This window comes from Mesocricetus auratus, unplaced genomic scaffold (assembly GCF_017639785.1).
Source record: "Mesocricetus auratus isolate SY011 unplaced genomic scaffold, BCM_Maur_2.0 Super-Scaffold_100003, whole genome shotgun sequence".
Taxonomy (NCBI): domain Eukaryota; kingdom Metazoa; phylum Chordata; class Mammalia; order Rodentia; family Cricetidae; genus Mesocricetus; species Mesocricetus auratus.
Window position 1 is genome coordinate 49,261,313 of NW_024429188.1, and position 17,348 is coordinate 49,278,660.

General features: G+C 43.4%; 1 protein-coding gene across 1 annotated transcript in view; it reads left to right on the forward strand.

The window, feature by feature from the left end:
* LOC101838463 overlaps positions 1-4,297 on the forward strand; it is a 28,136-nt gene extending 23,839 nt beyond the window's left edge. Inside the window, exons 15-20 of the mRNA XM_040744283.1 lie at positions 41-198; positions 506-564; positions 875-1,011; positions 1,857-1,917; positions 2,108-2,237; positions 3,773-4,297. Of these exons, the coding sequence (XP_040600217.1) occupies positions 41-198; positions 506-564; positions 875-1,011; positions 1,857-1,917; positions 2,108-2,233 (541 nt within the window). The 3' untranslated portion in view covers positions 2,234-2,237; positions 3,773-4,297. The remainder of the gene's footprint in view (positions 1-40; positions 199-505; positions 565-874; positions 1,012-1,856; positions 1,918-2,107; positions 2,238-3,772) is intronic.
* The last annotated feature ends 13,051 nt before the right edge of the window (positions 4,298-17,348 follow it).

Consider the following 17,348-nt stretch of genomic DNA (forward strand, 5'->3'; position numbering starts at 1 on the left):
TTCACATGACTATCGGGAATCCTTCAAACCCCCACTGTAGGGAACACAGCCAGGCCCTGCCTGCTCTTGGTTCTGAGAAGAGGCTGCATGGTGTACTGCAAAAGAGAAGACAGATTCGACTACCAAGAGCGACTAGGGCTGTCGCCCATAAACCCCTCAGGCAGGACAAGAAGTCCTCTGCCAAAGCCAGAGGTCACAGTGAGTGTCGTTGGCTGGGCAGAAAGCCTCAGTTTGGTTGGAGGGGAGCATGGCCCTGAGTAACTCTGTGACTAGCTCTGTCCCAGATTTGCAGTGTGACCTTGGGGGAGTACACCCTGGACCTCGGGGCCCAGGTAGGAAACATTTTATCATATAGTAGGCAGTCCGTGTTTAACGGAAGCAGAGATTGGGGGAGGGGTGTTTGAAAAGGCCCGTAGAGGTAGAGAAGAGTTCTCACAATGGTGGTGAGTGTCTTTAGATGAGGCTGGCGGGCAGCCAGTGGGGAGGTATTGGTGGTCTTTTACAGCTCAGAAGGAGAACACGTCGTGCCAGCCTGACGCCCTGACCGTCACAGGTCCCCAGGAGGTAAGCAGAATCTGTTGCCAGTGTGGGAGGCGCCCACCAGTCACTGTCAACACCCTCCCAACTGTGTCTTAAAGTCAGGGCTTCTACCTCTAATCGTTCAACACAATGCCTTGTGACATTGGGAAACGTCACTTCTCCTTGGGCCTCCGTCTTCTTGGTGACGATAGGATGTATTAAGACTGGAGGAGGGTTCTGTGGGGTCTTCGGAGTCCCGACATTCTGGGCTCCTGCCCTCAGCCTACAATTTGCTCAGGCCACCTCTCTTCCTGGCTGGCCTGGAACCCAGTCCCTGTGATCTCTGTCTCTGCAGGGGAGCTCCCAAGGGCCTCCTGTCTTCTGCTGGCCCCCACCACTTCCGCCTCCACCCTACATGACAATGACCTTGGGACAGCACTTGATTGCCTCTCCTTCCGTGGAGCCCCATGAGGCTTTTGCCCTGTCCAGCCCGTGAGTAGAAAGTGACCGTGGAGCTGCCTGTGTCTCGTGCCAGTGTGCGTCCAGCCCTGGGCTTGTTGACGTAGGGACAGGAGGAGGGGGACTGTGGGAAGGAGGAGAACAAGGGTAGGGGAAGGAGAAGGCTGCATGTCAGACTGTGGGGCAAGGACAGGGGCCTCTCCCGATTTGACAGTCCCTACTCCAGAGACTTGGTACAAGTGACTTTATTTTTCCAAGCATCCATTCCCTAAAAGTCATTTTGGCAAAAGCATCCTAACCCTCTGGAATTGAAGAAAGCACCAGCACAAGGCCTGTCACACAGCGGGCCTTCAACACGTGGGCACTGTTTCTCCACATCACGACAGATGGGTGAGATAGAAGGTCCTGGAGAAACCTAGGGGCGTGATGGCAAAGGCCACAGAGGCCCAGGGGACAGTCCAGAGGTCGACAGAGAAAGGTTCCTGGAAGTGCTCAGGGCTTATTCTTTGTGATGTCTGGTGGCTGGGCAAAATGCTGCCAACATGCAGTCCCTGAAAATGGAAGGTCACCATCTCTCTCCCTGGACTTGTCGGAATAAAACGCAAACACTTGTGGTTCCCCGATGTCTTCGTCACTGTGTATCTGGGAGAGAGTAAAAAAGGCTCGTACAGATTAATGTCTCAGGAAAAATGTGTCAGAGGGGTTGTGGAAAGGAAAATAGGCTGTGCAGGACAAAGGACAAGTCCAAGCCTTGGGGTCCATGGTCTCCACAGTCCTTTGGACTCCCACCTTCTGGTATGGCAGAAGCCCTGCCAGTCTCGGTCTGTAGGTGCTACCCGCCCATCCAAGTGTTTAATCTCCTCACCTCTTGTTTGCAGATGCTCGGATACGACCCCCCTGCCATGTTCCTCCGTGGAGCGTCATCCACCGGAGCCACAGGTCCCTGCAGAGAAGCTGGTGCTCCGGAAACTTGGGCGGGAGGAGCTAAGTGGATGTGCAGAGCAGACCGCCTAGGGGTTGGGGTGGGAGTGGGCACTGGAGGCATCTGGGCACTGAAAGGACATTTGTGCTTCTGAGAAGAGGCCTTGGTTGCACAGCCCATGTTCTCCTCACGCCTGTTTCTTTGCAGGGCCCCATTGCCTCTGACCAGGCCTCGGTTTCTGCCACCTCAGAGTGTCAGGAGACACTGGAGGCTGCCGAGGCCCTCATGACTCTGAAGAACTCTTCTTGGACCTGGCGCCAGACCCACAGCTAACCAGGTAGCTGGCTTCTTAAAGAGGAGCATGGGATGGAGATGGTTGGGAGGTGGGAGGCTCTGTGCTAAGTTGGCCATAGCTGGGGTTCACGGGGTAAGTTGGTAGTTTGAATGACTCTGGGGCTGAGTACCCCAGGCTTCTGAACCTGACTTCAGAGAGTGAGTGCACTTGAGGATTATTCAGCGAATGTTCAGCTTCTCTAGTTTTGTGCTCAGCAGTAATCAGCTGGCACCCTGATGTCAAGAGAGAGAAGGAGACCGAGGCCCCCGGGGTTGCAGGGACTTGCCCCAGGGCAGGCAGCATATCAAATGTAAGAAATAGAACCCAGCATCCTGATTCCTCACCCTGGCCCCCTGGCCCCAGTCGGCTGCACACTGTGGTGATCTGTGGAAGACATACATGGAAGGAGATATAGTCTCTGGTCTCAGGGGGATCTCAGTTCACATGTGCAGCCTGGATTTCTTCTCAAGGTGTATTTTGCCACTAGATCGCAAAAGGCCCACCCGGAGAGCAAGGGCCTTATGAGCTGAGAAGGGAATTAAACCTCTGGTGTGTCTGGGAAGCAAGGCTGGACGTTGTTGAACACTGAGGCAAATGGGGCCTAGGGAGTGTAGGAGGAAGCCACCCTGGACAGAGCTGCTGGGATAGAAGGGACAGAATGAAGCCAGAGAGGTGGCTCTGGCAAGGGAGGGAGATGAAACCTAGGCCCGGGCTTCTTGACGTTTCCTGCCTCAAAACCCCTTTCCAACTGAGAGATGCTTACAGGACCCCCGTATATAGGCACATAGGTGAGATGTACAGACAAAACATTTGTCGAAATAAATTATAAAGAAGTTCACTTGAACACAAGTCCTTGGTATACATGCAGTCTTATCATTTTTTTAAGGATAAAACAAATGCGAATGTCAAGGAAATGGGTGTGTTTGTTTACTTTTACAAAGGGTTAAATCTTGAATGAAAATTTGACACCGAGGGACATAAAGTATCTTCCACATTTTTCAGAGTTGATCGGTACTTTTAATTTATAACCATCAGTCCCAGTGCCAAGGGTGCTGCTTCACGTAAATATGGAGTAAAGGGTGTCAGAAGCATGTTTAGGGCCATTTCTGAAATGTTAGAGGAGTACTGCCTTAATCACAAGCCAAAAATTCATCTGACAATTTTTCACACGCCTCAAGTCAGCCGCTCAAACAGCATTTTAAAAAGTCACACATTCTAAAACATGGTGAGGAACGATAGAAGGAAAATATCTAAAGGTTTTGTTTTCCTCGATTAAACCGCCATGTTTCTGTTAGAGCCCTCAAACAGTGCTCAAAACAACCCTCAAACAGGAAGGGAACAACTGACAACGCAGGCTGTCCTCTGCCCTTCCTTCCCATACCAGCACGTGCTCAGAAGCACCAATGTATGCTATTCATTTGTGTCGGTGACAAATCTTCAGTTATGGGAGACAAAGAAGAAAGGGGAGAGGGTCAGGAAAGGGATTCAAGGGATTCATGATCTCTAGGTGGTCCTCATCCCATCCTTTCTGCCTTCAGGTCTTGCTTGGGTCGAAGCAGTGAAGCCTCCCAGACCTTCCTTGTGATTCAGATCCACTGGCTAGCTCCGACTCACTTCCTACTGAGCATCTGGAGTGCACCTCCCTCTTGAACCCAGGGGAGGGGGTGCAGGCTTGTTCAAGCCCTGAGTAGTTGATATTCTGTGTGGTTCATGTCTGAAATGCTTAAATGTGCTTTATAAGCCTTCAGGCGTTTCATAAGCTTTCAGCCTCTTTTCGTAATGTAGGTCAGTTCCTTGGCTTACATAGTATGTTTTTGTACCAGCATCCCTTGTTCTTTCGGGAGCTGGAACCTTTTCATATATGTCCTGTAAGTGATATGATAATATGACCAGTCTGTTGGTGGGGTTCTGCATGGGTTGGTATGCAGTGTTTGCATTTGTTTTGCGGTTGCTTATGTGCCTGGGCAGTTCCTGTACTAAATAACTTGCACGTGGACACACAAGTGTCAGTTTGTGTCTAGGCCTGTGTATGTGAACAAATAATAAAGCATTGGCGAGAGGTACTACTCAGGTCTTCACTGTAACTGGCTGTGCCTTCCCCAATGGCCACTCTTCTGGGACTCTGGCTCTGCCACACACATGTTCCAAGCCTTAGCCACTCTGCATGCCTCTTAATGTCTTCAAAGCATGTACCACAATAGAGACTCTTACACCTTACCAGGCAGGGCTTTCAGCGTGCAGTGTAGCCTTGGTGCTGCCCACTGGACCACAGCTTCTGTGTGCTGGCCCTGAAGAAATCATCCCAGAAGATTTCACCTCCACGATGCTGGTCCCTTCTCAATCACAGATGACTTTTCCGCCCCAGCTGAACAGCATCAATTATCTTGGTAATGCAAAAGTTTCACTTTAGTGGTTGCCTTCATCTTGTTAATCACAGTTCATTGTTCTGCCCCAGTGGACTATAGAGCGCATATTCTGAACTCAACATATCACATATACAGCCCCGATTGAGAGTTTTTGAAGAACTCTCAAACTTCCGTCTTGCTCTCAGAATTCTATTCCAAGCTCCCACAGAAGAGCCCATTAAACTCCAAGCACCCAATGGTTGTTTAAGCTTAAAGGTTACAGACTCCTTCCATAAGCCTCCCCAAAATAACATGGTCAGGAATGTCACAACAGTATTTCATGATCCTGGTACCAATTTCTTTTGGGTTTCTTTCTTTTCTTTCTCCTTTCTTTTCCTTTTATTGGAAACATTTTCCCTCACATGGTATATCCTGATTAGGGTTTCCCCTCCCTCTACTCATTCCAGCTCCTCTCCACCTCCCATCCCATCCAGATCCACCCCCTTTCTGTCTCTAGGGCTTCTAAGGGACAATAGAGTGCTGACCGGGTTTTTTTTTTAAGTGATTGCTCTCTCTAAATAAATAGCTAGGCCCCTTTCAAAAATGTTAGTTGCATGGATCTGTTCAACCTTCACACTTTTTGGTTGAGCAGCACATCACAGAGACCCCGTGGGGACTGGGACCCAACATCTCCCCCTTCTTTTTATATGTATTAGTGCCTGTCTCAGGTGACTGTTTATATCCTGATTCTGCCCAGCTATGTCACTTCCTGTCTGGCCAATCAGCCAATCAGTGTTTTATTCATTATCCAATAAGAGAAACATACACAGAAGGACCTCCCCCATCATCTCTTTTCTGTATACATAAAAAGAAAGATTTTAAATTTAACATAGTAAAATTATATATAACAAAACCGTTACCAAGTAATAACTATAGCTACAATATTTAGTCCGTTAACATTTAGCAAAATTTAAAGAAAATATTGTATCAATTATCCTATCTTTGTGCGTCTAAAGTCTTATATAACTTATCTTGTATCATAACTAAGGAAAACCATAACAATAACTATCTCCTCTTCAACTCCATCAAAAACCACAGAAGAATAATATATAAACTTTAGATTTGACAGAGACATCTCGCTACCTGCACAGTCAGTCGAAATTCTTCTGTAATGCTGGTACATCCATCTTTGGCCCATAGGCCACAGTGTGTCTGGCAGACTTCTCAGTGAAGCAGGAAATTTTAAACTATCTGGCTATATTGGCAGTTTATCAGTCATTTTTCTCTGTGTCATGCAGAATGTCTGGCAGACCCCTTCATGAAGCAGGAACCCCTCAAGACTGTCTTGTTTTACAAATTCAGCAGTCACTTTCCTGTGGGCCCCGCATGTTCTAGTTTATATAGCATAGAGTCAAATGGTCCAGACAAGAACACTTTTTTCCCAAATGGCTGTTTCTGCCATGTCAAAGGCAAACACCATAATGAGTTTCTTTTATGCCCATCTTCCTGTCTGAAGTAATTGGTGTTGCCAAGAGCAATTGTGTCTCACTGTCATGAAAAATCCTAAACTATCTTAAAAGCCACATTCTGTAGGTCTTTAAAAGGTTTGACGAATATCTATTCATCACAAGTATATCTAGAAAACCTAACTAGCCTAAGTTTTGACTATCATCGGTGACTATATATAATCTGTATTTAATTATACATTATATTTCTAAAAGCAGTATAAACACAATACCTAAACAAGAGGAGAAATATACATATAACAAAATTGACCTTAAATTTGTATCAGTAAATCAAAATTCATACCAATGTAAAGTATTCATTTCTATCTCATGAAAGACCCCAAAAGGGATACTTTCACGGAAGGGAGACCCGAACCCAAGGAAAAACGAGACCACGAGCTTGGATGCAACAGCAAGAGGCTTTATTGGTAACACACGGGTACCCGGGCGTCTCAGTCTCGGGAACTGAGCACCCCGAGCTGGGGACTCGGGGATTCTTTTATAGCAAAAAGCGCGGTACAGAAGCGAGATGCCTAGTAACAGGACCCTGATTGGGCAATTTAAATGAGGCTAGGGCTCAGAGCGCGGGCAATTGAGGTTTTTCTTGGAACTCAAGTCTTGGCCCTATCTGAGGAACAATAGGTCTCTGTGTTTGCTCAACCTTGCTGAGCTGGCCATCTGGTCGCCTGCAGATATCTCTGTGTTTGTTTAACCTTGCTGAGCTGGCCATCCGGCCGCCCGTGGATATCTTGTTTGACACCCAGCCTGTGTCCTTGGGCTGAGCTCCCTTCTGATAGGCAATGACTATGCAGCTGTGGGGGAACGGAATTTTCCATAAGCCTCAGCTGCCTGTTTAGACTGGGCCAGGGTCTTTCACTCATATTACCCCCATTTTAAGAAATTGGATATGATCATTAACCATTTATAACCAACCCTGTATAAATGAAAACAAACCTTTATAAACAATATTTGGGATTTGGAGTGTTGTTCTCTCCAAACTGCTTCCTGCAGTATGGCAGCGTTGTCAGTACCATGGGATCGTGAGAAAACAGAAGCCTAGCCAAATCTTGGCTGTAGTAGCCTGAGGGTGGGTCTTCCCAGATGTCTTCGATGTTGGATCACCTGGGCCATTGCTTGAGGTGGTGTTGCTTGATCAAACCATATTAGTCTGGCAGGGATCCACAGCCTTTCATTTTATGTGAAAACAAAAAAAGAACCTCTTTTCCCAAGAAACCTATCCTTATCCTTAAATTTAGAAGTCAAAGCATTTTCAAAATATATAAATTGGATTTATCCAACAGCATTTATAATTAACTATCTTTTAGAAATTGTTGCTCCTTCCTCAGCAATCAAAATATTTAAAAATAACACAATAACATACAGTATCCAGACTCTCTGTGTATTTTCTATCTTTACATGGATTATTTTCTTCATTTATTATTATAACTCTATTTCTTTTACATTTATTTTTTCTTTTATGAGACAGGGTTTCTCTGTGTACTTTTGCCTGTCCTGAAATTCACTCTGTACACCATGCAGGCCTTGAAATTGCAGAGACCTGTTTGCCTCTGCCTCCCACAGCAAAGTACGTTCTCCTTCTAAGTCAATTAGACGGTACTCACAAGCAGTTATACAACTTATTCTTAGAGTGGATAAGTTTGCAGATCTTTGGCAAAGGACCTGATGTTATTGCTACCCCTTACAACTCCTCTAAACTTGCTTGGCTAAAACAGAATATTGACAATTGGAAATGTAAAGATGGTGAAGGCCAGCATCCCAGATTCCAGGTCTTCTCTTCTACTAACAAAACCAGGAAACCAGCAGATCCAGGAGAACAGGGGACCAGCTGGTCCAGCGGGACCAGGTAAAACAGGCCCTGCATCCAGGCCTGCTTTCTAGTGCCTGGGGATTGCCTGGGATCTGCAAAGAGCTTCCAATCCCAGCGGGAGCCAAGCACCCCAGATTTCAGGTATTCTCTCCCAACAACCAGACCAGGAAACCAGAAGATCCAGGGACACCAGGGGACCAGCTGTTCTGGCAGGACCAGGGAAACGGGCCCTGCATCCAGGCCCGTGTTCCAATGCCTGGGGATTGCCTGGGAACTGCACAGAGCTTCCAATCCCGGCAGGAGCCAAGCACCCCAGATTCCAGGTCTTCTCTTCCACCAACGAGACCAGGAAACCAGCAGATCCAGCAAAGGGACCAGGGGACCAGGTGGGAGGCTAACCACCCCAGATTCCTGGTCTTCTTCTCCACCCACGGGACCAGAATGAGGACAAGGAATAGAAGAACTACCAGATTATTGGACTTGCTAGCACCCGCCAAAAGGGAACTATGGTCCCCTAACCACCAGACCAGTAAGGGGCTCTTTCTGCACCCACTAGAAGAAGATAAAGAAGATATGGGAAAGAGAAATTACAAAAATACACTCAGCAACAGAAAAACAAATATGACACCACCAGATTCTAGAGACTGCACCCCAGCAAGACTCCAACATTCCAATGCAAATGAAGCAGAAGAGAATGAGCTTAAAACCACCTTCATGAAAATGATAGAGGCCCTAAAAGAGGATATAGGAAAATCCCTCAAAGAAATGAATGAAAAAACAAACCAAAAATGCAAGAAATGGAAGAAAAAACAAACCAAAAGAGGCAGGAAATGGAAGAAAAAACAAAGCAAAAAAATGCAAGAACTGGAATAAAAAGCAAACCAAAAAATGCAAGAAATGGATGAAAAAGCAAACCAAAAAATGCAAGAAATGGAAGAAAAAGCAAACCAAAAATGCAAGAAATGGAAGAAAGAACAAACCAAAAAATTAATAAAATGCAACAAATGGTCGAAAAGACAAACCGAAAATTGCAAGAAACAATGCAAACAGTGCAAGGGTTGAAAATGAAATAGAGAAAATAAAAAACTCAATCTGAAGAAAGGCTGGAAATAGAAAAGCTGGGCAAACAGTCAGGTACTACCGATACAAGCATTACCATCAGAATACAAGAGATGGAAGAGAGAATCTCAGGTGTTGAAGATACACTAGGAGAAATGGACTCATCAACCAAAGAAAATCTTAAGTCCAACAAATCCTTAACACAAAACATCCAGGAAATATGGGACACCATGAAAAGACCAAACCTAAGAGTAATAGGTATAGAAGAAGGTGAAGAAAATGACCTCAAAGGGGCAGAAAACATATTCAACAAAATCATAGAAGAAAACTTTCCCAACCTTAAGAAAGACATGCCAATGAAGGTACAAGAAGCTTACAGAACACCAAATAGAGTGGATCACAAAAAAGTCCCCTCACCACATAATAATCAAGACCCAAAATATACAGAATAAAGAAAGAATATTAAGAGCAGCTAAGGAAAAAGGCCAAGAATCATATAAAGGCAAACCTATCAGAATTATACCCGACTTCTCCATGGAAACTCTGAAAGCCAAAAGGTCCTGGATAGAGATTCTACCAACACTAAGAGACCAAGACCAGCCCAGACTACTATACCAGCCAAAGCTCTCAGTCACTATAGACGGAGAAAACAAGATATTCCACGACAAAACTAGATTCAAGCAATACGTGTCCACTAACCCAGTCCTACAGAAAGTTTTGGAAGGAAAACTCCAAACCAAGGAAGATAACTACAACCAGAAATACATAGGCATTAGAGATTACCTCTCTACCAACAGCCAAAAGAACAAAGGGGTGAAATTCCACACATAATTCAACCAACAACAACCATTCCAAATCAAAGAAGAATGAGCAATCAATGGTCATTAATATCCCTCAACATTAATGGCCTTAACTCACCCATAAAAAGACACAAGCTAGCGGAATGGATTTGAAGACAGAACCCATCCTTCTGCTGCATACAAGAAACACACCTCACCCTCAAAGACAGACATTACCTGAGAGTTAAAGGTTTGGAAAATTTTTCCAATCAAATGGACCCAAGAAACAAGTAGGGGTAGCAATCCTAGTATCTAACAAATTAGACTTTAAAATAAAATCAATCAAAAGAGATGAAGGAAGTCATTACATATTCATCACAGGCGAAATCCACCAAGATAGATGTGTCTATCCTGAACATCTATGGCCCAAATACAAAGGCATCCACATTCGTAAAAGAAACATTACTGAAACTTAAATCAAATACAAAGCCCCACACACTTATAGTGGAAGATTTCAACACACCACTCTCACCACTAGACAGGAATACCAGACAGACAGAAACTCAACAAAGAAGCAAAGGGTCAATAGAAGTAATGACCCAGCTGGGATTAACAGACATCTATAGAACATTTTATCCACATAAAAAAATATACCTTCTCACCACCACATGTAACCTTCTCAAAAATCGACCAGGAAAACATTGCAAAGAATCAATGAAACAAAGAGTTGGTTCTTTGAGAAAATCAACAAAATAGACAAACCTCTGTCCAAACTAACCAAAAGACAGAGAGAGAGAGCATGCTAATTAACATAATCAGAAATGAAAAAGGGGACATAACAACGGACTCTGAGGAAATCCAGAGAGTCATCAGGGCATACTTTGAAAATCTGTACACCACAAAATTCGAAAATTTAAAGGAAACGTACGATTTCATGGATAGATATCCCTTGCCAAAGCTAAATCCAGAGCAGATAAACAGTCTAAACACTCCTATAGCCCCTAATAAAATAGAAGCAGTCATCAAATGTCTCCCAAACAAAAAAAAAAAGCCCAGGCCCAGATGGCTTCAGTGCAGAATTCTACCAGAAATTCAAAGAAGAGCTAATTCCAATACTCCTCAAAGTATTCCACACAATAGAAGCAGGATGCTCACTGCCAAACTCTTTCTACGAGGCTACAATTACCTTGATACCCAAGCCACACAAAGACACAACTAAGAAAGAGAACTATAGACCAATTTCCCTCAATAAAATACTCGCAAACTGGATTCAAGAACACATCAGAAAAATCAGCCACAATGGTCAAGTAGGCTTCATCCCAGGAACGCAGGGATGGTTCAACATTAGAAAATCTAACAATGCAATCCACCATATAAACAAACTGCGAAAGAAAAACCACATGATCATCTCACTAGATGCTGAAAAAGCCTTTAACAAAATCCAGCACCCCTTTATGATAAATGTCCTAGAGAGATCAAGGATAACAGGAACATACCCGAATATAATAAAATCAATATACAGTAAACCAACAGCTAACATCAAACTAAATGGAGAGAAACTCAAAGCAATTCCTCTAAAATCAGGAACATGACAAGGCTGCCCACTCTCTCCAATATTGTACTAGAAGTTCTAGCTACAACAATAAGACAACAAAAGGAGATCAAGGAGATACAAATAGGAAAAGAAGAAGTCAGACTTTCACTATTTGCAGATGATACTATAGTTTACATAAGTGACAAGAAAAACTCCACAAGGGAACTCCTAGAGCTGATAAACACCTTCAGCAATGTGGCAGGATACAAAGTAATCTAAAAAAATTCAGTGGCCCTGTTGCATACAGATGATGAAGTGACTGAGAAAGAAATCAGAGAAACATCGCCCTTTACAATAGCCATAAACATCATCAAATATCTGGGGATAATGCTAACCAAGGAAGTGAAAGACCTGTATATCAAGAATTTTGAGTCTTTAAAGAAAGAAATCAAAGAGGATACCAGAAAATGGAAAGATCTCCCATGCTCTTGGATTGGTAGGATCAACATAACAAAAATGGCAATCTTGCCAAAAGCAGCCTACAGATTCAATGCAATCCCTATCAAAATCCCATCACAATTCTTCAAGGACCTGGAACGAACAATAATCAACTTTATATGGAAAAACAAAAGGCCCAGGATAGCCAAAACACCCCTATACAATAAAGGAACTTCAGGAGGCATCACCATCCCTGACTTCAATCTCTATTATAGAGCTATAGTCATGAAAACAGCTTGGTATTGGCACAAAAATAGGCAGGTAGACCAATGGAACCGGAGTGAAAGCCCTGATTTTAACCTACACACGTATGAACACTTAATTTTTGACAAAGAAGCTAAAGCTATACAATGGAAAAAAGAAAGCATCTTCAACAAATGGTGCTGGCATAACTGGGTACTGGTATGCAGAAGACTGCAGATGCATCCATGTTTATCGCTTTGTACAAAACTTAAGTCCGAATGGATCAAAGATCTCAACATAAATCCAGCCACACTGAAACTTTTAGAAGAGAAAGTGGGAGATACTCTTCAACGAGTTGGTACAGGAGACCACTTCCTGAACATAACACCAGTAGCACAGACACTGAGATAGACAATTAACAAATGGGACCTCCTGAAACTAAAAAGCTTCTGTACAGCAAAGGACACAGTCAATACGACAGAAAGGCAGTCCACAGAATGGGAAAAGATATTCACTAACCCCACATCTGACAGAGGGCTAATCTCCAAAATTTACAAAGAACTCAAGAATCAAGTCTCCAAAACACCAAAGGATCCAATTAAAAGGTGGGGGTACAGATCTAAATAGAGAATTCTCAATAGAGGAGGCTAAAATGGCCAAGAGACACTTAAGAAGGTGCTCAACATCCTAAGCCATCAGGGAAATGCAAAATAAACAACTTTGAGATACCATCTTACTCCTGTCAGAATGGCTAAAATCAAAGACACCAAAGACAATTTATGCTGGAGAGGATGTGGAGAGAGGGGAACACTACTCCACTGCTGGTGGGAGTGCCAACTCGTACAGCCACTTTGGAAATCAGTATGGAGATTCCTCGGGAAACGGGAATCAATCTACCATAAGACCCAGCAATTCCACTCTTAGGCATATATCCAAAAGAGGCAAATTCATACAACAAGGGCATCTGCTCCACTATGTTCATAGCAGCATTATTTGTAATAGCCAGAACCTGGAAGCAACCTAGATGCCCCTCATCTGAAGAGTGGATAGAGAAAAAGTGGTACATTTACACAATGGAGTATTACTCAGCAGAAAAAACAATAGAATCTTGAAATTCAAAGGTAAATGGATAGCACTGGAAGAAACCATCTTGAGTGAGGTAACCCAGGTGCAAAAAGACAAACATGGTATGTACTCACCCATATATGAATTTTAGACATGGATCAGGATAGTGCCAGTCTGCACTTCCACTGATAGAGAGTCTGGGAAACAGGAAAGAATCTAAAAGATATGCATAGTACCCAAGAGAAGAGGAATGAGGCAAGATCCTCTGAACAGATGGGGAACACGGCGAGGGGTGGGGTGAGTGGGAGCTGGGAAGAAGAGCGGGGAGGGGAAGAGAGAGTAGGTCATGGGGGAACAGGAAGGTTGAGTGGGGGGGTAGGATAGGGGGAAGAGGAAATCATCGGTTAGAAGACAGATCAGGCACCAGTGTGACCTCTAGTGATCTAAAGGGATGGCACCAATTGGCAAGCTAAGCAATAGTGGAGAGACCACCTCGAATGCCCATTCCTGATAATGAACTTGATGTTTATAACCATCCGGGAGCCTTCAACCAGTGACTGGTTGAAGCAGAGGCAAACACACACAGTTAAACACTGAACTGAACCAAGGAACCCAGTGACAGAGAGAGAGAGAGGGGAGCGATGAGCAAATTGGCAAAGAATGGGCTGGCAAAACCAGCAGAGACAGCTGATCTGAACAGGGGAGAGCTCTTGGACCCCAGACCTACAGCAGGGAGGCCAGCATGGGACTGATCCGGACCCCCGAATGTGAGTGTCAGTGTGGAGGCCTGGGCAACCTATGGGGCCCTGAGCAGTGGATCAGTGTTTATCCCTGGAATAGAAACAGACATCGTGTGTCCATAGCACAAAGAGGGATGCTCTCTCAGCCTGGACACTTAGAGAAGTGCCTGGACCCTACCCTGAGTGAAATGACAGGCTCTAGATATCCCCTATGTAGAAAGAATTGGCAGTAGGATGGGAGGATGGGGGGGATAGGGGGAGCAGGAGGAGGGGAGGGGCAGGGAACTGGGATTGACATGTAAAACATGCTTTTTAAAATTAAAATTAAAAATTAAAAAAACAGAAAAAAACAAAAAAAAACCCAGACATGTATGGAACCTTTCATCCACATAAAAAAGAATATACTCTCTTCTCACCACCACATGGAACCTTCTCAAAAATCAACCACATACTTGGCAACATATCAAACCTCAGCAACTTCAAAAAAATTGGAGTGACTCCATGCATCTTATCAGACCACCATGCTTTAAAATTAGAATTCAACATCAACACAAATTGTAGAAAACCTACAAACTCATGGATATTGAATAATGCAAACTGCACCATTCCTGGGTCAAAGAAGAAATAAAAAAAGAAATTAAAGACTACCTAGAATTCAATGAAAATGAAGACACAACATACCCAAACCTATGGGCCACTTTGAAAGCAGTGCTACGCACTAAGTGCCCACATGAAGAAACTGGAGACTAGTTATACTAGAGAATTAACAGCACAGCTGAAAGCTCTAGAACACAAAGAAGCGAACTCCCCCCAAGAGGAGTAGTCGCCAGGAAATAATCCAATTCAGGGCTGAAATCAATACAGTAGAAACTAGGAAATCAATACAAAGAATCAATGCAACCAAGAGTTGGTTCTTTGAGAAAATCAACAAGATAGACAAACCATTGTCCAAAGCTACCAAACAGCAGAGTGTGAACATGCAAATTAGCAAAATCAGAAATGAAAAGGGGGACATAACAACGGACTCTGAGGAAATTCAGAGAATCATCAGGTCATACTTTGAAAACCTGTATTCCATAAAATTTGAAAATTTAAAGGAAATGGACGACTTCTGCATAGCTATCGCTTGCCAAAATTAAGTCAAGAACAGAAAAGCAATTTAAATAGACCTATAACCCCTATGGAAATAGAAGCAGTCATCAAAAGTCTCCCAACCAAAAAAAAAAGCCCAGGTCCAGATGGCCTCAGTGCAGAATTCTACCAGAAATTCAAAGAACATCTTATACCAATTCTTCTCAAAGTATTCCATGCAATAGAAGCAGAAGAGTCTTTGCTAAACTCTTTCTACGAGGCTTCAATAACCTTGATCCCCAAGCCACAAAAAGACACAACTAAGAAAGAGAACTTCAGACCAATATCCCTCATGAACATTGATGCAAAAATACTCAATAAAATACTGGCAAATCGGACCCAAGAACACATCAAAACATTCATTCACCACGATCAAATAGTTTTCATCCCAGGGATGCAGGGATGGTTCATCATATGAAAATCCATCAATGTAATCCACCATATAAACAATCTGAAAAAGGAAAACCACATGATCATCTCACTAGATGCTGAAAAAGCCTTTGACAAAATCCAACACCCCTTCATGATAAAGGACTTGGAGAGATCTGGGATAACAGGAACATGCTTAGACATAATAAAAGCAATATACAGCAAACCAACAGCCAACATCAAACTAAATGTAGAGAAACTAAAGGCGATTCCTCTAAAATCAGGAACAAGACAAGGCTGTCCACTCTCTCCATACCTTTTCAACACTGTACTTGAAGTTCTAGCCAGAGCCATACGTCTACAAAAGGGTATCAAGGGGACACAAATTGGGAAGGAAGAGGTCAAACTTTCACTATTTGCAGTTGATATGATAGTTTACATAAATGACCCAAAGAACTCTACCAGGGAACTCTTACAGCTGATTAACACCTTCAGCAAAGTTGCAGGCTACAAGATCAACTCAAGTAAATCAGTAGCCCTACTATATACAGATGACAAAAGGGCTGAGAAAGAAATCAGAGAAACATCACCCTTTACAATTGCCACAAACAACATAAAATACCTGGGGGTAACGCTAACCAAACAGGTGAAAGACATGTATCATAAGAACTCTGAATCATTACAGAAAGAAATTAAAGAAGCCCTCAGAAAATGGACAGATCTTCCACGCTCTTGGATACATAGGATCAATGTAGTAAAAATGGCAATCCTGCCAAAAGCAATCTACAGATTCAATGAAATCCCCATTAAAATCCCAGCACAATTCTTCACAGACCTTGAAAGAACAATAATCAATTTTGTATAGGAAAACAAAAGACCCAGAATAGCTAAAACAACCCTGTTCAACAAGGCAACGTCCGTAGGCATCACCATCCCTGACTTCAAGCTATATTATAGAGCTATAGTCCTGAAAACACCTTAGAATTGGCACAAAAATAGACAGGTAGACCAATGGAATCGAATTGAAAACCCTGTTATTAACCCACACATATATGAACATCTGATCTTTGACAAAGAAGCTAAAAGTATACAATGGAAAAATGAAAGCATCTTCAACAAATGGTGCTGGCATAACTGGAGGTTCGCATGTAGAAGAATGCGGATCCATTCATGTCTCTCGCCATGCACAAACCTTAAGTACAAATGGATCAAAGACCTCAACATGAAACCAGCCACACTATACCTCTTAGAAGAGAAAGTGGGTAGTACCCTTGAACGAATTGGTACAGGAGACAGCTTCCTGGACATAACACCAGTAGCACAGACAGTGAGATCAACAATTAATAAATGGGACCTCCTGAAACTGAGAAGCTTCTGTAAGGCAAAGGACACAGTCAGCAAGACAAAAAGGCAGTCCACAGAATGGGAAAAAATATTCACTAACCCCACATCTGACAGACGGCTGATCTGAAAAATTTACAAAGAACTCAAGAAGCAAGTCTCCAAAACACCAAAGTATAACGATATTCGATGGAAAACAATGTATTTATTTACCAGAGAGAGAGAGAGAGAGAGAGAGAGAGAGAGAGAGAGAGAGAGAGAGAGAGAGAGAGAGAGAGAGAGTCGCACAGACCAGGAGTTAGAAGTGTGGCTGGCTTCCAGGAGAAAAGGGAGGTTCCTTCTTCTTTCACTTCCTTTTATATCTACCTGTGTCAGTTTAAATGTCTCCGCCCTCATGGGTGGATAGCTTTGTGGGGTTCACTCCTACACCAAAGGATCCAATTAAAAAGTGGGGGTACAGAACTAAATAGAGAGTTTTCAATAGAGGAGTCTTAAATGGCTGGGAGGCACTTGAGAAAGTGCTCAACATCCTTAGCCATCCAGGAAATGCAAATCAAAACAACTCTGAGATACCATCTCACTTTGGTCAGAGTGGCTAAAATCAAAAACACCAAGGACAATTTATGCTGGAGAGGATGTGGTAAAAGGGGAACACTCCTCCATTGCTGGTGGGAGTGCCAACTTGTTCAGCCACTTTGGAAATCAGTATAGAGATTCCACAGAATAATGGGAATGAA